The 23,890-nt window shown below is 43.9% G+C and overlaps 1 protein-coding gene across 1 annotated transcript in view; it reads right to left on the bottom strand.

Annotated features, from left to right (window-relative positions):
- csmd2 (CUB and Sushi multiple domains 2) overlaps positions 1-23,890 on the bottom strand; it is a 338,221-nt gene that overhangs the window by 174,181 nt on the left and 140,150 nt on the right. The window contains exons 26-28 of the mRNA XM_029734626.1: positions 20,458-20,596; positions 18,920-19,107; positions 8,767-8,961 (exon numbers count right to left, since the gene is read on the bottom strand). Coding sequence (XP_029590486.1) covers positions 8,767-8,961; positions 18,920-19,107; positions 20,458-20,596 — 522 coding nt within the window. The remainder of the gene's footprint in view (positions 1-8,766; positions 8,962-18,919; positions 19,108-20,457; positions 20,597-23,890) is intronic.

Raw genomic sequence — 23,890 nt, forward strand, 5'->3', positions numbered from 1 at the left:
TACCAAGGGATCTATTTTAATAAACCTAACATAAATCTAAGTGCTTTATAGGTTCAGGGGTGTGTCAGAAATATTTCAGCTATTTTCACAACTAGAATTATGGTCGCAGTAGCTGGCGGTGGCGCGAAAGGGCTGGGTTTTGATGAATAGACAAGTTGAAGGAGGGTCAAATCTTAACCCCTCACTGGCCAATCAGAATGTGCTCCATTACTAAATATGTGGTTGCTTCAAGTTAAAGTATGTTGGTTTGCTTAATATAAGGAACTTGAAGTGATTTATATTATACTTTTACTTCTAATTTTGATACTGAAGTACATTTTATAGATTCCATTTCCTTTTGATACGTAAGTATATTTAAAACCAAATGCTTTTAGACTTTTACTCAAGTAGTATTTTACTGTGTGACTTTCGCATTTACTTGAGTCATTTTCTATTAAAGGTATCTTTACTTTTACTCAAGGATGACAATTGAGAACTGCCATCTGAGAATTCATAGGCAATTAAATAAACCCCAACTACCTTCCATTCTGCTAGCAAACGTGCTTTTAGTGAGGAGAAGAGATAAGCTTTGCTGCTGAAGCCTGCAGGTCAGATTAGACAGACTAGCTTGATCCTCTGCTAAACACTACGACGAAGAAGAATTCATAGGCAATTAAATAAACCCCAACTACCTTCCATTCTGCTACTAAAAATCTTTGGACAATAAAAATAGATGACCTACGGGGAAGATTAAACTACCAACGGGACAAAACTGTAGTATCTTATGCTTCACGGAGTCGTGGCTGAACGACGACACTATCAACATACAGCTGGCTGGTTACATTCTGTACCGGCAGGATAGAACAGCAGCATATGGTAAGTCTGGTAAGACAAGGGACGGTGGACTATGTATTTTTGTAAATAACATCTGGTGCACGATATATCTAAGGAAGTCTCGAGCTATTGCCCGCCTGAGGTAGAGTATCTCATGATAAGCTGTAGACAACACCACCTACCTAGAGAGTTTTCATCTGTATAATTCGTAGCTGTTTACACCACAGTTAGAGGCTGGCAATAACACAGCATTGAATGAGCTGTATTCCGCCATAAGTAAAGAAGAAAACACTCACCCAGAGGCGGCGCTCCTAGTAGCCGGGGACTTTAATGCAGGGAAACTTAAGTCCGTTTTACAAAATTTCTATCAGCATGTTTTAAATGTGCAACCAGAGGGAAAATAACTCTGGACCACCTTTACTCCACACACAGAAACACATACAAAGCTCTCCCTCGCCCTCCATTTGGCAAATCTGACCAAAATGTTATCCTCCTGATTCCTGCTTACAAGAAAAACTTAAAGCAGGAAGCACCAGTGACTACATCAATAAAAATTTGTCAAATGAAGCAGATGCTAGGCTGCAGGACTGTTTTGCTAGCACAGACTGGAATATGTTCCGGGTTTCATCCGATGGCATTGAGGAGTACACCACATCAGTCATTGGCATCATCAATTCGTACATCGATGACGTCATCCCCACAGTGACCGTATGTACATACCCCAACCAGAAGCCATAGATTACAGGCAACATCCACACTGAGCTAAAGGCTAGAGCTGCTGCTTTCAAGGAGCGGGACTCTAACCCTGAAGCTTATAAGAAATCCCGCTACGCCCTCCGACGAACCATCAAACAGGCAAAGCATCAATACAGGGCTAAGATCGAATCGTACTACACCAGCTCTGACGCTCCTCGGATGTGGCAGGGCCTGCAAACCATTACAGACTACAAAGGGAAGCACAGCCGAGAGCTGCCCAGTGACACGAACCTACCAGACGAGCTAAACTACTTCTATGCTCGCTTCAAGGCAAATAACATTGAAACATGCATGAGAGCACCAGCTGTTCCAGTAGACTGTGTGATCACACTCTCCGCAGTCGATGTGAGTAAGACCCTTAAACAGGTCAACATTCACAAGGCCGCAGGGCCAGATGGATTACCAGGATGTGTACTGCTAGCATGCGCTGACCATCTGGCAAGTGTCTTCACTGACATTTTCAAACTCTCCCTGTCCGAGTTTGTAATACCAACGTGTTTTAAGCAGACCACTATAGTGCCTGTGCCCAAGAAAGCTTAGGTAACCTGCCTAAATGACTACAGACCCGTAGCACTCACGTCTGTAGCCATGAAGTGCTTTCATAGGCTAGTCATGGCTCACATCAACATCATCATCCCAGAAACCCTAGACCCACTCCAATTTGCATACTACCCCAACAGATCCACAGATGATGCAATCTCTATTGCACTCCACATTGCCGTTTCCCACCTGGACAAAAGGAACACCTATGTGAGAATGCTATTTATTGACTACAGCTCAGCGTTCAACACCATAGTGCCCTCAAAGCTCATCAATAATGATGGGCCGCCCCAGGTGGTAAGGGTAGGTAATGACACATCCGCCACGCTGATCCTCAAGGGTGCGTACTCAGTCCTCTCATGTTCCCCCTGTTCACTCATGACTGCATGACTCCAACACCATTATTACGTTTGCCGATGACACAACAATGGTAGGCCTGATCACCGACAACGATGAGACAGCCTATAGGGAGGAGGTCAGAGACCTGGCCGTGTGGTGCCAAGACAACAACCTCTCCCTCAATGTGATCAAGACAAAGGAGATGATTGTGGACTACAGTAAAAAGAGGACAGAGCACGCCCCCATTCTCATCAACAGTGGCGCAGGTTAAGAGCTTCAAGTTCCTTGGTGTCTACATCACCAACAAACTAATATGGTCCAAACACACCAAGACAGTCATGAAGATAGCACGACAAACCTATTCCCCCTCAGGAGACTGAAAAAATTTGGCATGGGTCCTCAGATCCTCAAAAGGTTCTACAGCTGCACCATCGAGAGCATCCTGACTGGTTGCATCACTGCCTGGTATGGCAGCTGCTCGTCCTCCGACCACAAGGCACTACAGAGGGTAGTGCGAACGGCCCAGTACACCACTGGGGCCAAGCTTCCTGCCATCCAGGACCTCTTTACCAGGCAGTGTTAAAGGAAGACCCTAAAAATTGTCAAAGACTCCAGTCACCCCATAGACTGTTCTCTCTACTACCGCACGGCAAGCGGTACCGGAACGCCAAGTCTAGGTCCAAGAGGCTTCTAAACAGCTTCTACTCCCAATCCAAAGGACTCCTGAACAGCTAATCAAATGGCTACCCAGACTATTTGCATTGCCCCCCCTTTTACACCACTGCTACTCTCTGTTGTTATCATCTATGCATAGTCACTTTAATAATGCATAGTCACTTTAATAACTCTACCTTCATGTACATATTACCTCAACTAGCCGGTGCCCCTGCACATTGACACTGTACCGGTACTCCCCTGTATATAGTCTCACTATTGCTATTTTACTGCTGCTCTTTAATTACTTGTTACTTTTATTTCTTATTCTTATCTGTATTTTTTTAAACTGCATTGTTGGTTAGGGGCTCGTAAGTAAGCATTTCACTGTAAGGTTGTATTTGGCGCATGTGATTAATACAATTTGATTTGAGTACTTTTTCCACCACTGATGACAAGACAGCCTTCTTGGAGGAGGTGAGGGCCCTGGAGGAGTGGAGCCAAGAAAATAACCTAACTTCTCTCTCAACGTCAACAACACAAAGGAGCTGATGGTGGACTTCATGAGACAGCAGAGAGGAGCACCTACAGCAGCCGATGTCACAAGAAGGTCAAAAAGATCATCAAGGACATCAATCACCCGAGCCACGGCCTGCTCACCTCCGCTATCATCCACAAGGTCAGTACAGGTGCATCAAAGCTGGGACCGAGAGACTGAAAAACAGCTTATATCTCAAGGCCATCAGACTGTTAAATAGCCATCACTAACTGGCCAGTCACTGTCACTAGCCGGCTACCAACCGATTAATCAACCCTGCACCTTAGAGGTTGCTTCCTTATATACATAGACTTGGAATCACTGGTCACTTTAATAATGGAACACTTTAATAATGGAATAATATTTACAAACTGTTTTACTCATTTCATATGTATATACTGTATATACTGTATTCTATCCTATTCTACTGTATCTTAGTCTATGTATTACTCATCTCATATGTATATACTGTATTCTACTGTATTCTAGTGTATTCTAGTCAATGCCACTCCGACATTGCTCGTCTTAATATTTATATATTTCTTAATTCCATTCTATTACTTTAAAAATTTATGTGTATTGTTGTGAATTGTTAGATAATAATAATAATACTGCACTGATAATACTCCCCATTCTCATCGACGGGGCTGTAGTGGAGCAGGTTGAGAGCTTCAAGTTCCTTGGTGTCCACATCACCAACACACTATGAGGAGTGAGAGGTTTCATGACTTTGCCCTGTTGGGTGAGGGTCATAAAACCCCCTTTCTCTCCCCCCCACTGGTTTATGACCCCCCCATAAATACCGAAACTCTCTCTCTCTCTCCACTCTATAGAACGGACTTTTGAAAATCCTTTGTTACCACAGAGAAAGACTTTGCAATACAGTAACATAAAAACGTTGGGGAATGGAACAATATTTTTGTAATCCAACCAGTTCAAAGTGTCCATTGGTACTTAAAAGATCTCAGATCAGTTGTTGTCTGGGACATTATATCTGATGATAGGACATCATATGATCTCAGATCAGTTATTGTCTGGGACATTATATCATATGATAGGACAACATCATATGATCTCAGATCAGTTGTTGTCTGGGACAACATCATATGATGTCAGATCAGTTGTTGTCTGGGACATTATATCTGATGATAGGATGACACACTGTATCTTGGAAAGTCTACACATTCTAGTTATCAGATTCACACGAAACTGTTAATAAGTGAGAAATTATTGACGACACGTAGTTTCTTGACGTACTAGACTGCAGCTAGAAATTACGTAGGAAATTACGCCAACCTAGGACGAGAATACCGACAACCTCCGAAGCATCTATTCCATGAGAACACCTCCGAACGGTACTCTGAAGTATCCATTCTAACCGCCTACAACCACGAAAGACTTTGTGACTTCAATGGAAGTCAACCAGAGACTCTGATGAACCCTACAAGACGATCGAGGATTCCAACAGAGAAGACAACAACGACATACAGGCGTAAATAGAAATTGCAATTTCTTTTCGAATGAGCGGCCGTTCACCGGCAAAGGATTAACATTTCAATTAATATAATTATAGACTGTGTGTAATGAATCCATGTTGTCTTTCCCGCTCTTTCTCAGTCCACACCCCCTCCGCTTTCTTTACCAAGCCGTGATATCGGCTTAGTCCACTAGGGACTTTTCCATCATTGTTAGTAACCAATATCTACTGTTAGTTTGTTTATGCATTTCTGTGATTATTTAGTTAGTAAATAAATAATTTGTTTATTTCTGCCAATTTGTTTATTTCTGAGTCATAATTATGCTAGGCTTCGTGCAGATAACCGAGAATTTTACGAAGTTCAGATGAGACTGATAGAAGGTAACAATTAATAATGATTAATAATTGACTGCTATTGATATAAAAGATCTTAAAGAGAGTGGGTTCGGGAGATAACCGCTCTATATAAACTAATGCTTCCATGGTGCCACAGGTTATTCATAGTTCAATCACGTAATCAATTAAACGTTAGGTCATCAATTTGATAAAATAGCCGTATAATTGAATCATAGTAGAGACACGGTCTGATCATGGTCTGAACACACCAAGGCGGTGGGGAAGAGGGCACGACACTATTATGGTCTGAACACACCAAGAAGCGACAATGGGTATTCCCCCACAGGAGACTAAAAAGATGTGGCACGGGTCCTCAGATCCTCAAAAAATATATACAGCTGCACCATCAAGATCATCCTGACTGGTTGCATCACCGCCTGGTATGGCAACTGCTCCTATTTTCTTAAGTCTTATTTTTCTTGAAATTGCATTGTTGGTTAAGGGCTTGTAAGTAAGCATTTCACGGTAAGGTCTACACCTGTTGTATTCAGCATTTCACGGTAAGGTCTACACCTTACCGTATTCGGCGCATGTGACAAATAACATTTGATTTGATTTACTGTTGTGTATTGTTAGATATTACTGCACTGTTAGAGCTAAGAACACAAACATTTCACTATACCCAAAATAACATCTTCTAAATATGTATGTGATCAATAAACGTTTATTTAATTTGAAATGTACATGTTAGGTTGAAGCAGAAAGACATTGCAGGTATCACGCCTCAAATGTACATGTTAGGTTGAAAGTGGAAATACTGAACAGGGGATTCCCTGATTCGTCTTTACTAGAGATACTGGAAGCCCTGTGGATAGGATTATACATGTTGACACACAACCCTGAGGTATACACAGTGGTGACCTGTTATTCAGGGCAGGTGGGGCAGACACCTGATTTAATAAAGCTGTATGCAAACATGGTCTCCTTCTTGAGTAAGGCAGCTCCAAAATGCAGGCGAAAGCACAGAGCTTAGGCATTGGTAATCTTCTCTAGTTGCGTCGTGATTGGCTCAATGTTCTGTTACTAATGTGGATATTACATAATGCAGAATCTACAGGGAGAGCTAAGCAGTTCAACCCCCCCTTTGGGTGCTGCCATAGATTTACAGTAGAAGAGTGTCTGTCCAAGAAGGCTCAAGGTCATTGGCCACATATAAAATGATGTTACATCACATTATATCTACCATAGCTTTGATTGGACTGATCATGTCAACATCATACTTTCAAAATCTTAGCTAACAAGCTAGACAAGAAGTCATCATCATGAATCAAGTCAAATCTACTGGCAAATACTTTTCAATCCTTGTCACATGAAGATAAATTATAGATGAAACGTAACGATGCTCATCGGCCGTTGAACATTACACCACAAGTCGGAAATTCGCAAATTCAACAATGAGTGGTGTGGAAGGAAGATTCGGTGGAGAGGGTGTGTGGTCCAAGTCTGGGTGTAAAAGTATGTAAAACATCTGTTTGAAAGGGTGTATTTTCCTTAAAAGGATAAACATTGACACTCAACACCATGGGCCGGAAAGGTTAAATACATTGGCCATGCTGTCAATCCAGCAAGACTTTTGCCGTGTTCAAAACAACTGGGAACTCAGAACTGGGAAATCTCTGACTTCAGTGAGTTCAAGACAACTCAGAACTGGGAAATCTCTGACTTCAGTCAGTTCAAGACAACTCAGAACTGGGAAATCTCTGACTTCAGTGAGTTCAAGACAACTGGGAACTCAGGAAAAAAAAACTTGCTCTGATTGGGAAAATTACGTTTTGAACGGTCATCCAACTCGGAATTCCAAGTCTGGAAATCAGACCTCTTTCTAGAGCTTCCAACTTCCCAACGGAAGATCACTGTCACGTCCTGACCAGCAGAGGGAGTAGTGGTGTAGAAGATCACTGTCACGTCCTGACCAGCAGAGGGAGTAGTGGTGTAGTATTTCTTCCAACTTCCCAACGGAAGATCACTGTCACGTCCTGACCAGCAGAGGGAGTAGTGGTGTAGTATTTCTTCCAACTTCCCAACGGAAGATCACTGTCACGTCCTGACCAGCAGAGGGAGTAGTGGTGTTGTATTTTGGTCAGGACGTGGCAGAAGAAGTCTGTATGTGTTGTCAAGTATGTCTGTTTCTGGGTTAGTCTTGTGACTCCTGATCAGGAACAGCTGGGGATCGTTGTTCCTGATTGGGAGTCATATATAAGATCACTGACGTTCCTGATTTGAACTCGGTTTTGTCCGAGTTCCCAGGTGTCTTGAAAGTAAATCCAGAGAATGACAAACTTTGATGATAAAAGACCACCGCGCCAACTTCCTGTTCAAGTGGGCACAGCACAACAACGTTGAGCCAAAAATGTATTGTATGCTGTTGTATAAATGATATAATATGCCAGGGAGATATGTATTCTGCAGCTAAGAAAGTAATATGAAATGTAGGTTGTGTAGTAAGCTGTTAGTAGCCCATGTGCCTCACCCTAATAATTTGGTCCCTCTCCCCCTCATAACTTAGCCTACTGTTCTAAGTTGGTGGTGCACATATAGTCTATAGCCTGTTTTAGAGAAATGTAATCAAATGTTGTAGGAACTTTCATCGTCTGCTTATACGTCCCCTTAATTTATCGTACAGTTCTGACTTGGTGTACAGGGAGAACACTGTAAGAACAGCGCCTGTTCTGAGTTCTGTCGCTGTACATTTCAAAAGTGCTTAACAAATAGTTATATTGACTAGATCCATCCTAGCTCGCTCATTAATGTATTAATCGAAGTTACGGATTGCCTCTTATACGGTGATCATTCACTTATGCCATAGTTTGTACATCTCAATTGTTATATTATATTGTTTATATACAGTATGCTAACAATGACATTTGATTTGACAATGACATTTGATTTGACAATGACATTTGATTTGACAATGACGATGACATTTTATATGCCGTGTTGTCTGTGCGTCGGTATATTCCCTATAGACCACATAGGCCTAATAAAATACTTTAAATGGTAGGCTAACCCGGTCAGTCTATGTCATGGAGAGAGCAGGTGTTCTTAATGTTTCGTCCAATCAGTGTACATACAGAATACGCACCGACTCACTCAAGTACACAACGTTCTATGCAGATTTGCAGAGATTATTATCATTTAAAAAAAAAATTACTTACTAAAAACAATTGTTTACAAAAGGATGTTGGTTTGTTACCTTGAGAGTGTTTTCTAACTCAATCATTGATTTATCTATTTTGTTTTCTCGGTACGTTACCTATGCAGATGGGTTTTTGTTTGTTCCAGGAGGGCTTGCTGTCTGACCCCATGACGCAGGTCAGTGTGGGTTCTCCTTCCAGAGTGTATCCACTATCACAGTAGTAGGTGGTGGTTGAACCCAGCTTAAGGTCAGCTCCTACCCTGGTACCGTTCCTCACCACCCCAGGATCAAAGCATGACTCTCTAGGGTTCTCTGAGAGAGAGTTAGAGAGAGAGAGAATGTGTTAATCAGACTGGATTAGAATATAAAATTCGATTTCAAGGGATATCCGCATTGAGAGAGTGGGAGAGTTAGTTAGTCGAACTGGACCGAATAAGACAAGAAACACAAGCTCAAAGTATGACTCTCTGTGGATGGAGAAAGACAGGGTTACTTTAGTATGACTCTCTGTGGATGGAGAAAGACAGGGTTACTTTAGTATGACTCTCTGTGGATGGAGAAAGACAGGGTTACTTTAGTATGACTCTCTGTGGATGGAGAAAGACAGGGTTACTTTAGTATGACTCTCTGTGGATGGAGAAAGACAGGGTTACTTTAGTATGACTCTCTGTGGATGGAGAAAGAAAGGGTTACTTTAGTATGACTCTCTGTGGATGGAGAAAGACAGGGTTACTTTAGTATGACTCTGTGGATGGAGAAAGACAGGGTTACTTTAGTATGACTCTGTGGATGGAGAAAGACAGGGTTACTTTAGTATGACTCTCTGTGGATGGAGAAAGACAGGGTTACTTTAGTATGACTCTCTGTGGATGGAGAAAGACAGGGTTACTTTAGTATGACTCTCTGTGGATGGAGAAAGACAGGGTTACTTTAGTATGACTCTCTGTGGATGGAGAAAGACAGGGTTACTTTAGTATGACTCTCTGTGGATGGAGAAAGAAAGGGTTACTTTAGTTTGACTCTCTGTGGATGGAGAAAGACAGGGTTACTTTAGTATGACTCTCTGTGGATGGAGAAAGACAGGGTTACTTTAGTATGACTCTCTGTGGATGGAGAAAGACAGGGTTACTTTAGTATGACTCTCTGTGGATGGAGAAAGACAGGGTTACTTTAGTATGACTCTCTGTGGATGGAGAAAGACAGGGTTACTTTAGTATGACTCTCTGTGGATGGAGAAAGACAGGGTTACTTTAGTATGACTCTCTGTGGATGGAGAAAGACAGGGTTACTTTAGTATGACTCTCTGTGGATGGAGAAAGACAGGGTTACTTTAGTATGACTCTCTGTGGATGGAGAAAGACAGGGTTACTTTAGTATGATTCTCTGTGGATGGAGAAAGACAGGGTTACTTTAGTTTGTTGATCAGACTTCAGAATCAGGATGAAGACCCCCCAAAATATTAATAAAATAACAGAAAGGAAACAAAAGACAGAATCACACAGGAAATACAGTATAGAGTTATATATCAACTAGCCAACAAATCAGACAGGAAATACAGTATAGAGTTATATATCAACTAGCCAACAAATCAGACAGGAAATACAGTATAGAGTTATATATCAACTAGCCAACAAATCAGCCAGGAAATACAGTATAGAGTTATATATCAACTAGCCAACAAATCAGACAGGAAATACAGTATAGAGTTATATATCAACAAGCCAACAAATCAGACAGGAAATACAGTATAGAGTTATATATCAACTAGCCAACAAATCAGACAGGAAATACAGTATAGAGTTATATATCAACTAGCCAACAAATCAGACAGGAAATACAGTATAGAGTTATATATCAACTAGCCAACAAATCAGACAGGAAATACAGTATAGAGTTATATATCAACTAGCCAACAAATCAGACAGGAAATACAGTATAGAGTTATATATCAACTAGCCAACAAATCAGACAGGAAATACAGTATGCAGACTTAAATATTGCTGACTACATCCAGCTATCACAGTGCCATCCGTTTTGTCACCAAAGCCCCCATATACCACCCACCACTGCGACCTGTATGCTCTCGTTGGCTGGCTCTCACTACATATTCGTCGCCAAACCCACTGGCTCCAGGTCCTCTATAAGTCTTTGCTAGGTATAGCCCTGCCTTATCTCAGCTCACTGGTCACCATAGCAACATCCACCCATTGCACGCGCTCCAGCAGGTATATTTCACTGGTCACCCCCAAAGCCAATTCCTCCTTTGGCCGACTTTCCTTCCTGTTCTCCTGTTCTCTGCTGCCAGTGACTGGAACGAATTGCAAAAATCACTGAAGTTGGAGTCTTACATCTCCCTAAACTAACTTTAAGCATCAGCTTGAAGAGCAACTTACCGATCACACAAACTACCTCGGTCCCCACATTGAAAGGGCTAAGTTAAGAACCTAATGAAATTAGCATCGAATTTCAGCGTGAAGATGACGGTCGACACTCCGAAAGGATGAATTTCGACTATACCAGCCAGAATATAGCATGAGCTAAAAGTACGGCAACTTGGTATGAACTTTGAACTCTTACTCACTAAAGAAGTGAGACCTCCTAGCTGATCGAGTTAGCCGCAGCAACTGTAAACATGGGCTAGGAAAGGACGGACGACGTATCCAGTCTAACACACTACGACGATACTGTAGCATAGCCAGTTTACCACCAGAGACATTCTTCAGAGGACAAGGAAGATCTCTGTTGAGCAACACGGCCTTCCATCTACGACCAACCTATTGAAGCACACCTCAGTGTAAATATTCCTTGCATTTTTCCTTTTCCAAATGGGCGGTTATTTAGAATGCATAAGATTCTGTATTTACGATAGCATAGCTTCTCCCTTTTTTCCTCAGTCTTCCCGCTCTCTCATTCAAACCCAACCCCGTCTCTTTGTGTAACCAGCCGTCATATCTGTTCCATCCGCTAGGGACCTTTTCTTTTACGACATAATTAGCAATCAATGTATGACCCATCCTGTGTATGTGAACATTTGTGTGATTTGTTTAGGTATTTAGCAAATAAATAATTAAACCACATTTTGTATTGCTGATTCAACTTCTTAGCCAGGAAGATAACCAAGAATTTAGAACTTTCAGATGAGACTAAATAAGGTGTCGATTAATAATTGACTGCTACTGAAAGACCAAATTGTTGCCAAAGACACGACATTACTTACCCTCTTGCACCCCAGTATCTCTACTTGCACATCATCATCTGCACATCTATCACTCCAGTATTAATGCTAAATTGTAATTATTTTCACCTCCATGGCCTATTTATTGCCTTACCTCCCTACTCTTCTACATTTGCACACACTGTACATAGATTTTTCAATTTTTCTTTTCTATTGTGTTATTGACTGTACATTTGTTTATTCCATGTGTAACTCTGTGTTGTTGTTTTTGTCACACTGCTTTGCTTTATCTTGGCCAGGTCGCAGTTGTAAATGATAACTTGTTCTCAACTGACCTACCTGGTTAAATAAAGGTGAAATAAAAAAATACAACCAAAAATATATCAACTAGCCAACAAATCAGACAGGAAATATGTAGGGTTATATATCTGCAGATATGCAGCTGAAGAAACTAAGATGGACTGGTGAAAGACCTGAAGACAGATGGTGTGATTTGATTCGTTCAATTTGTTTTTGGTTCATTTATTTTCTGAATGTGTCTCCATCCCTCCATCTCCCATTCCATCCTACTTTCCACCCCCCTCTCTCACTCTCTCCCTTTCCCTTTCCCTTGCTCTCTCTCGCTCTCTCTCGCTCTCTCTCCTTGTCCCTCCCTCTCTCTCCCTCTCTCTCCCTCTCTCTCTCTAGCATGCCAGTACCCTCTCATCTTTGGCTGAAAGAGGTAGGACTAGGGAGGCAAAAAAACAAAATCCCTCCACCGCACCCTCCCTCTCTTCCTCTATAATCTCCCCCTCTCCTTCCCTCTCTCTCTCTCTCTCACTCACCCTACCATCTCCACCTTCCCTCTCTCACCTTACTGTCTCCCCTCTCCCTCCCTCTCTCCCCCTACCATCCCCCCTACCATCTCCACCTCTCCCTTCCTTATCCCCCCTACCTCTCCCTACCATCTCCACCTCTCCGTGCATCTCTCCCCCACTTCCCCTCCCCACCTCTCCCTCCCTCTCTCCCGATAACTCCTATCCCATCTCCACCTCTCCCTCCCTCTAACTCCCCTCCCATCTCCACCTCTCCCTCTCTCCCCCTACCTCCCCTCCCATCTCTAACTGGTAAAGGTAAGGAGTAAGACAAACAGACAGACTGTCAGGACAAGGAACTTATTGAGAGTGACATCGCTCTGTCCAAAGGTCTGCTGACTACACACAACTGTCTGTCTCAGTCCTGAACCAGAACTCTGTGTGTGTGTGTGTGTGTGTGTGTAGCTGTACACAGCTCCTAGCTAGAGCCCTGGACCACAGATCGAAATACATAGATTATAAACATAGCAGAGGAACAAGCCACTCCATTAATCTTCAACGTCAAACATCAGACTTAAATAAACATGAGATTAATGTCCTAGTTGAATGTAGAGCTAACGGCCTCACCTTGAGAAAGCACAAGGCAAACGCCATGTTCAATGTGTACAAATAATGACCACAGAATGACCGATCAGATTTGACCCTGCACTCCTTAACAGTAAACGCAAGTACGGTCATTCCAAAGACAGTTGTTGTGACCTGTTGCTAACGGGCCGTCTTGTTACTGTTGGTAATGTTGTTGCTAACGGGCCGTCTTGTTACTGTTGGTAATGTTGTTGTGACCTGTTGCTAACGGGCCGTCTTGTTACTGTTGGTAATGTTGTTGCTAACGGGCCGTCTTGTTACTGATGGTAATGTTGTTGAGACCTGTTGCTAACGGGCCGTCTTGTTACTGTTGGTAATGTTGTTGCTAACGGGCCGTCTTGTTACTGATGGTAATGTTGTTGAGACCTGTTGCTAACGGGCCGTCTTGTTACTGATGGTAATGTTGTTGTGACCTGTTGCTAACAGGCCGTCTTGTTACTGTTGGTAATGTTGTTGTGACCTGTTGCTAACGGGCCGTCTTGTTACTGTTGGTAATGTTGTTGTGACCTGTTGCTGACGGGCCGTCTTGTTACTGTTGGTAATGTTGTTGTGACCTGTTGCTAACGGGCCGTCTTGTTACTGTTGGTAATGTTGTTGCTAACGGGCCGTCTTGTTACTGTTGGTAATGTTGTTGAGACCTGTTGCTAACGGGCCGTCTTGTTACTGTTGGTAATGTTGTTGCTAACGGGCCGTCTTGTTACTGTTGGTAATGTTGTTGTGACCTGTTGCTAACGGGCCATTAGCAACAGGTCACAATAACATTACCAACAGAAATAAGACGGCCCTTTAGCAACAGGTCCTATCCCTTCCAATCCTATGATCTAGTTTCCTCTCATATCCTCTCCTCCTTTCTTATCCTCTCCTCTCCTCTCCTCTCCTCTCCTCTCCTCTCCTCTCCATTACACAAAACCCAGCTTAAAACTTGTATTTTAAACAGGGATTTTACACAAAACCCAAACTTGTATTTCCCATTAACCAAAATGTAATGTTTACTAAAATGATGCCAAACAGAAGGTATAGGCTATTATTTTCATGTAATGTCTCCTTTCCTTCCATCTCTCCTTTCCTTTTCATCTCTCCTTTCCTTTTATCTCTTATGACTTTTACGATCTACCATTCCAAAATGTAAAGTACCCATATTACCCAAAATGGTGTTCCTTATTCAACCACAGCGTGTTTAGTGAAATTCAGTAATACATTCGAAGCTGACCCTGACTACCCCAAACAGAGTTTACTCCCTGTCTTTTAGACCCTGACTACCCCAAACAGAGTTTACAGGCTCTGTCTTTTAGACCCTGACTACCCCAAACAGAGTTTACCCCCTGTCTTTTAGACCCTGACTACCCCAAACAGAGTTTACTCCCTGTCTTTTAGACCCTGACTACCCCAAACAGAGTTTACAGGCTCTGTCTTTTAGACCCTGACTACCCCAAACAGAGTTTACAGGCTCTGTCTTTTAGACCCTGACTACCCCAAACAGAGTTTACCCCCTGTCTTTTAGACCCTGACTACCCCAAACAGAGTTTACCCCCTGTCTTTTAGACCCTGACTACCCCAAACAGAGTTTACAGGCTCTGTCTTTTAGACCCTGACTACCCCAAACAGAGTTTACAGGCTCTGTCTTTTAGACCCTGACTACCCCAAACAGAGTTTACTCCCTGTCTTTTAGACCCTGACTACCCCAAACAGAGTTTACAGGCTCTGTCTTTTAGACCCTGACTACCCCAAACAGAGTTTACTCCCTGTCTTTTAGACCCTGACTACCCCAAACAGAGTTTACAGGCTCTGTCTTTTAGACCCTGACTACCCCAAACAGAGTTTACCCCCTGTCTTTTAGACCCTGACTACCCCAAACAGAGTTTACCCCCTGTCTTTTAGACCCTGACTACCCCAAACAGAGTTTACCCCCTGTCTTTTAGACTGACTACCCCAAACAGAGTTTACAGGCTCTGTCTTTTAGACCCTGACTACCCCAAACAGAGTTTACAGGCTCTGTCTTTTAGACCCTGACTACCCCAAACAGAGTTTACCCCCTGTCTTTTAGACCCTGACTACCCCAAACAGAGTTTACTCCCTGTCTTTTAGACCCTGACTACCCCAAACAGAGTTTACAGGCTCTGTCTTTTAGACCCTGACTACCCCAAACAGAGTTTACAGGCTCTGTCTTTTAGACCCTGACTACCCCAAACAGAGTTTACCCCCTGTCTTTTAGACCCTGACTACCCCAAACAGAGTTTACCCCCTGTCTTTTAGACCCTGACTACCCCAAACAGAGTTTACCCCCTGTCTTTTAGACCCTGACTACCCCAAACAGAGTTTACATCCTGTCTTTTAGACCCTGACTACCCCAAACAGAGTTTACCCCCTGTCTTTTAGACCCTGACTACCCCAAACAGAGTTTACAGGCTCTGTCTTTTAGACCCTGACTACCCCAAACAGAGTTTACTCCCTGTCTTTTAGACCCTGACTACCCCAAACAGAGTTTACTCCCTGTCTTTTAGACCCTGACTACCCCAAACAGAGTTTACAGGCTCTGTCTTTTAGACCCTGACTACCCCAAACAGAGTTTACTCCCTGTCTTTTAGACCCTGACTACCCCAAACAGAGTTTACAGGCTCTGTCTTTTAGACCCTGACTACCCCAAACAGAGTTTACCCCCTGTCTTTTAGACCCTGACTACCCCAAACAGAGTTTACCCCCTGTCTTTTAGACTGACTACCCCAAACAGAGTTTACAGGCTCTGTCTTTTAGACCCTGACTACCCCAAACAGAGTTTACTCCCTGTCTTTTAGACCCTGACTACCCCAAACAGAGTTTACAGGCTCTGTCTTTTAGACCCTGACTACCCCAAACAGAGTTTACTCCCTGTCTTTTAGACCCTGACTACCCCAAACAGAGTTTACAGGCTCTGTCTTTTAGACCCTGACTACCCCAAACAGAGTTTACCCCCTGTCTTTTAGACCCTGACTACCCCAAACAGAGTTTACCCCCTGTCTTTTAGACCCTGACTACCCCAAACAGAGTTTACCCCCTGTCTTTTAGACCCTGACTACCCCAAACAGAGTTTACCCCCTGTCTTTTAGACCCTGACTACCCCAAACAGAGTTTACCCCCTGTCTTTTAGACTGACTACCCCAAACAGAGTTTACAGGCTCTGTCTTTTAGACCCTGACTACCCCAAACAGAGTTTACAGGCTCTGTCTTTTAGACCCTGACTACCCCAAACAGAGTTTACCCCCTGTCTTTTAGACCCTGACTACCCCAAACAGAGTTTACTCCCTGTCTTTTAGACCCTGACTACCCCAAACAGAGTTTACAGGCTCTGTCTTTTAGACCCTGACTACCCCAAACAGAGTTTACAGGCTCTGTCTTTTAGACCCTGACTACCCCAAACAGAGTTTACCCCCTGTCTTTTAGACCCTGACTACCCCAAACAGAGTTTACCCCCTGTCTTTTAGACCTTGACTACCCCAAACAGAGTTTACAGGCTCTGTCTTTTAGACCCTGACTACCCCAAACAGAGTTTACTCCCTGTCTTTTAGACCCTGACTACCCCAAACAGAGTTTACTCCCTGTCTTTTAGACCCTGACTACCCCAAACAGAGTTTACAGGCTCTGTCTTTTAGACCCTGACTACCCCAAACAGAGTTTACTCCCTGTCTTTTAGACCCTGACTACCCCAAACAGAGTTTACCCCCTGTCTTTTAGACCCTGACTACCCCAACAGAGTTTACAGGCTCTGTCTTTTAGACCCTGACTACCCCAAACAGAGTTTACAGGCTCAGTCTTTTAGACCCTGACTACCCCAAACAGAGTTTACCCCCTGTCTTTTAGACCCTGACTACCCCAAACAGAGTTTACAGGCTCAGTCTTTTAGACCCTGACTACCCCAAACAGAGTTTACCCCCTGTCTTTTAGACCCTGACTACCCCAAACAGAGTTTACATCCTGTCTTTTAGACCCTGACTACCCCAAACAGAGTTTACTCCCTGTCTTTTAGACCCTGACTACCCCAAACAGAGTTTACATCCTGTCTTTTAGACCCTGACTACCCCAAACAGAGTTTACAGGCTCTGTCTTTTAGACCCTGACTACCCCAAACAGAGTTTACAGGCTCTGTCTTTTAGACTGACTTCCCCAAACAGAGTTTACTCCCTGTCTTTTAGACCCTGACTACCCCAAACAGAGTTTACCCCCTGTCTTTTAGACCCTGACTACCCCAAACTACTCTAACACAATAGGCCTTATGGATGCAGAGATCTCTAGACTATAAACCCAGGTCTTTTAAATTAAAGTCCCAACTGATGTTGCCCCTATAATTTCCAATTATGTTTAATCCTCTATTCCTGATAACAGATATTTACCACTACAGGATCCAAGCCCCCTGAGAAACAACCTGCAAACACAACACACAAATCAGTTACCAGACCTGTCAACCAACTGTTACACACACACACACACAACACACAAATCAGTTACCAGACCTGTCAACCAACTGTTACACACACACACACAACACACAAATCAGTTACCAGACCTGTCAACCAACTGTTACACACACACACACACACACACAAACACAACACACAAATCAGTTACCAGACCCGTCACACACCAACACCAACACCAACACACACACACACACACACACACACACACACACACACACACACACACACACATACACACACACACACACACACACACACACACACACACACACACACACACACACACACACACACACAGGGGAGCCTGTGATCTTGAATGACTATGATCGTCTGTGATCCTGTATAAACAGTGTGTACTGTACCGTCGTGCCCCAAACAAACCACAAAAGCGTGGTCGGTCAACGCAGCGAGATAGAGGAGTGTGTGTGACATCAAACGGACGATTGCTAAAATGTATGAGAAGCCTTTAGTGTGGCACCGACGACAGAGAGGCAATGATCAAACAGAGCTCTCTCTCCCTCTCTCATTTATATATATATATATATATATATATAGTGTTCATAATTATTCTCAGGTTCGCTACTAGAAAAGCTAGGGGTCGATAATTAAGCCCAGACACGGTCCATTGAGTGGGTGATCAAGACAACGCGTTAAAGCACCGTTTCTTCTCTGAAGACGTTTTGACACAACTAATCCAGAGCAATTTGAAGTGGAAACAGTCGGAAGTTGAAAGGAACAATGTACAAGGTCGGTAAGTACACACACACACACACACACACACACACACACACACACACACACACACACACACACACACACACACACACACACACACACAGGGGTGAATCCTTTTACAGCAATATGCTTGAAGAGGAGTTTGAAACAAAAAGAATCACAAGGTTTTTAAAAATCCTCAGAGCAGGCATAACATATAAAAAAAGCCAGTTACAAACTAGCAGTCAGAGACTAAAATGAGTTGTACACAACAAGGGTAAATCACACGTGATTTAAAAACCACAATGCATTACTTTTTAGCTTATCTAGCTAATACCCAAACTGATGATAATAATATGTTTTTAAGGACAGACAAACCCAAGTAAGTAAAATAATACACAGAACCTAAATCATCCCTAAATGTACCACCAATACAAAATAACAAAAACAGATAAGCACTTTAGTCCTCCCACCACTAGGGGGCGATCTACCTGTGTACTGCAGGATGAAGCCGTTGCTGCTGAGCGACGCGTCGCTGCGGAAGGCGAGGAAGAGCGTGTTGGAACTGCTCTCGATGCGGTCGGGGACGTCAGTACCGTAGAAACTCCCCAGCAGAGGGTGGAGGGAGTCAGGACCGTCATAGATATGGAGGAAATCATAGCTGGGCTCCAGACTGAACCTAAACAACACAGAGAAGGAGAGAACTGGTTACATTAGAAAATATAATTGTGTCAAGAATTGGGTGAGGACTATTCTAGACCAGGTGAACTGACCAGGGTATATCGTGGGTGAGGAGTATTCTAGACCATATGAACTGACCAGGGAATAACGTGGGTGAGGAGTATTCTAGACCATATGAACTGACCAGGGAATAACGTGGGTGAGGAGTATTCTAGACCATGTGAACTGACCAGGGAATAACGTGGGTGAGGAGTATTCTAGACCATATGAACTGACCAGGGAATAACGTGGGTGAGGAGTATTCTAGACCATGTGAACTGACCAGGGAATAACGTGGGTGAGGAGTATTCTAGACCAGGTGAACTGACCAGGGAATAACGTGGGTGAGGAGTATTCTAGACCATATGAACTGACCAGGGAATAACGTGGGTGAGGGGTATTCTAGACCATGTGAACTGACCAGGGAATAACGTGGGTGAGGAGTATTCTAGACCATATGAACTGACCAGGGAATAACGTGGGTGAGGAGTATTCTAGACCATGTGAACTGACCAGGGAATAACGTGGGTGAGGAGTAATCTAGACCATATGAACTGACCAGGGAATATTATGGGTGAGGAGTATTCTAGACCATATGAACTGACCAGGGAATAACGTGGGTGAGGAGTATTCTAGACCATGTGAACTGACCAGGGAATAACGTGGGTGAGGAGTATTCTAGACCATATGAACTGACCAGGGAATATCGTGGGTGAGGAGTATTCTAGACCAGGTGAACTGACCAGGGAATATCGTGGGTGAGGAGTATTCTAGACCATATGAACTGACCAGGGAATAACGTGGGTAAGGAGTATTCTAGACCAGGTGAACTGACCAGGGAATAACGTGGGTGAGGAGTATTCTAGACCATGTGAACTGACCAGGGAATAACGTGGGTGAGGAGTATTCTAGACCAGGTGAACTGACCAGGGAATAACGTGGGTGAGGAGTATTCTAGACCATATGAACTGACCAGGGAATAACGTGGGTGAGGAGTATTCTAGACCATATGAACTGACCAGGGAATAACGTGGGTGAGGAGTATTCTAGACCATGTGAACTGACCAGGGAATAACGTGGGTGAGGAGTATTCTAGACCATATGAACTGACCAGGGAATAACGTGGGTGCTAATAGCACAGACATGTTGATATTAGTTGACCTCAACATTGACACTGTCCATGCATGTTCTCTACGAGGGAGAATCCAAAACTTCGACTTGGAAGTCTCCCAATGGCATCAATGTTCGACAAAGTGAACATTTGATTGGACGTTAGGATGTAATTAGATGTAATTAGCGTCTTGCTCACTGGTTGAAATTGAGTGCGATGACGTAGTCAGGGGTGACAGAGACGGTCCAGTCGCACTCTCGCCCGTGGGGGTACGGCTCGGGGTACTCTGGGGACAGGATCAGCCCATTACGGCCCGTCAGGTTCCCCCCACACGGAGCTGTGATACAGGGAGAGAGAGGAGAGGAACATGAGAAGTAGAGGAAGATACAGATAACAAGAGGACATCCCTGGTCATCCCTACTGCCTCTGATCTGGAGGACTCACTAAACAGAGAACATCCCTGGTCCTCCCTACTGCCTCTGATCTGGAGGACTCACTAAACAGAGAACATCCCTGGTCATCCCTACTGCCTCTGATCTGGAGGACTCACTAAACAGAGAACATCCCTGGTCATCCCTACTGCCTCTGATCTGGAGGACTCACTAAACAGAGAACATCCCTGGTCATCCCTACTGCCTCTGATCTGGAGGACTCACTAAACAGAGAACATCCCTGGTCATCCCTACTGCCTCTGATCTGGAGGACTCACTAAACAGAGAACATCCCTGGTCATCCCTACTGCCTCTGATCTGGAGGACTCACTAAACAGAGAACATCCCTGGTCATCCCTACTGCCTCTGATCTGGAGGACTCACTAAACAGAGAACATCCCTGGTCCTCCCTACTGCCTCTGATCTGGAGGACTCACTAAACAGAGAACATCCCTGGTCATCCCTACTGCCTCTGATCTGGAGGACTCACTAAACAGAGAACATCCCTGGTCATCCCTACTGCCTCTGATCTGGAGGACTCACTAAACAGAGAACATCCCTGGTCCTCCCTACTGCCTCTGATCTGGAGGACTCACTAAACAGAGAACATCCCTGGTCATCTCTACTGCCTCTGATCTGGAGGACTCACTAAACAGAGAACATCCCTGGTCCTCCCTACTGCCTCTGATCTGGAGGTCTCACTAAACAGAGAACATCCCTGGTCCTCCCTACTGCCTCTGATCTGGAGGACTCACTAAACAGAGAACATCCCTGGTCCTTCCTACCTCCTCTGATCTGGAGGACTCACTAAACAGAGAACATCCCTGGTCATCCCTACTGCCTCTGATCTGGAGGACTCACTAAACAGAGGACATCCCTGGTCATCCCTACCGCCTCTGATCTGAAGGACTCACTAAACAGAGAACATCCCTGGTCCTCCCTACTGCCTCTGATCTGGAGGACTCACTAAACAGAGAACATCCCTGGTGCTGATACCTCTGATCTGGAGGACTCACTAAACAGAGAACATCCCTGGTCATCCCTACTGCCTCTGATCTGGAGGACTCACTAAACAGAGAACATCCCTGGTCCTCCCTACTGCCTCTGATCTGGAGGACTCACTAAACAGAGAACATCCCTGGTCCTCCCTACTGCCTCTGATCTGGAGGTCTCACTAAACAGAGAACGTCCCTGGTCATCCCAACTGCCTCTGATCTGGAGGACTCGCTAAACAGAGAACATCCCTGGTCATCCCTACTGCCTCTGATCTGGCAGACTCACTAAACACAAATGCTTCATTTGTACATTATGTCTGAGTGTTGAAGTGTGCCCCTGACCATTCGTAAAATAAAATTTTTTAAAAACAAGAAAATTGTGCTGTCTGGTTTGACTGATATCAGGAATTACTTTTAGACTTTTACACAAGTACTATTTTACTGGGTGACTTTCACTTGAGTCATTTTATGTATGACAATTGGGTACTTTTTCCACCACTGCCAATTCATTACCTTCCATATGCTAGCAAAGCTAGCTCTAGCTTCTGTGGGTATGTGGTTTGCTATCGAGCCAAACAGACCCCTGTGTGTATGCTGCATTGAGGTAACTAATGAACTCCAAATCGGATATGGCCCTAACTGTATTTGACCAAGTCAGTGTAGTCAGAACCTATATCATGTATTTGGCTAAGTCAATAAAGGCCCATTGAGGAGGTTCAACAGTATTGAGACTCCACTAATGCCTGTCGACATTAAACCCTGTTAGGTTTTCACCTTTGGAGCCAGGAACACACACACGACTCATGACCTATCTCCCTCTGTTTGTGTTTTCAAAGGAACGTTCAAACTAATTAGGCCTGGCCCTGATTAAACAAGGAAGCTAATTACAATGTCTTAATTGCTGTTGTTAACTAGTGACTCTCTCTCTCTCTCTCTTTCATTCTGTCTCTCTGTCTCTTTCTGTCTCTCACTCTCTCTCAATCTCTCTCTCTGTCTCTCTGTCTCTGTCTCTCTGTCTCTCTCTCTCTTTCGTTCTGTCTCTCGCTATCTTTCGTTCTGTCTCTGTCTCTCACTCTCTCTATCTTCTCTCTCTATCTCTCTGTCTCTCTCTCTCTCTGTCTCTTTTGTTCTGTCTCTCTCTGTCTCTCTCTCTCTCTCTCTCTCTCTGTCTCTCTCTCTTTCGTTCTGTCTCTCTCTGTCTCTCTGTCTCTTCTCTCTCTCTATCTTCTCTCTCTGTCTCTCTCTTTCTCTCTTCTCTCTCTCATCTTCTCTCTCTGTCTCTCTCTCTCTTCTCTCTCTCCATCTTCTCTCTCTGTTTCTAGCGAAGACCAAAGTCAGAGGACTCTGTGATCCCATATAGAATGAAAAGCAGTGCAACATCAGTCTGTCCTTCTATCTGGGAGGCTGTTTGAGTCGGTCTGCTGTTACTGAGAGGATCTTAAATTACATTTCTCTACTCTGTCTCTGGATGTGTCCCAAATGGTCCCCTATTTCTCTGTCTAGGGAATAGGGGGACATTCTGGAGCCAGTCTCAATGTGGGCTGACAGATATTCAGGGGACAGACAGACAGACAGACAGACAGACAGACAGACAGACAGACAGACAGACAGACAGACAGACAGACAGAGTGTGTTGTCACTGAGGAGGATGGACATAGGGTTTTAAAAAGTAGCTTTGTCATTAAGTGGTATAAATATACTGGCAGCTAATGAGCTGTGCAGAAAGGATGGGTACTGCAACAAGCCGTGGTGGTAGGAAAGGCTATGTCAGGTAACAGAGAAGCTACATGGAATGACCATCATCTGGAGAACTGTAGCAGGTAGAGAAGCTACATGGGAAGACCATCATCTGGAGAACTGTAGCAGGTAACAGAGAAGCTACATGGACAAGACCATCATCTGGAGAACTGTAGCAGGTAACAGAGAAGCTACATGGAATGACTATCATCTGGAGAACTGTAGCAGGTAGAGAAGCTACATTGTTAGACCATCATCTGGAGAACTGTAGCAGGTAACAGAGAAGCTACATGGTATGACCATCATCTGGAGAACTGTAGCAGGTAACAGAGAAGCTACATGGTATGACCATCACCTGGAGAACTGTAGCAGGTAACAGAGGAGCTACATGGTATGACTATCATCTGGAGAACTGTAGCAGGTAACAGAGGAGCTACATGGTATGACTATCATCTGGAGAACTGTAGC

The sequence above is a fragment of the Salmo trutta genome, chromosome 36 (genome assembly GCF_901001165.1).
Source record: "Salmo trutta chromosome 36, fSalTru1.1, whole genome shotgun sequence".
In the NCBI taxonomy this organism is placed as follows: domain Eukaryota; kingdom Metazoa; phylum Chordata; class Actinopteri; order Salmoniformes; family Salmonidae; genus Salmo; species Salmo trutta.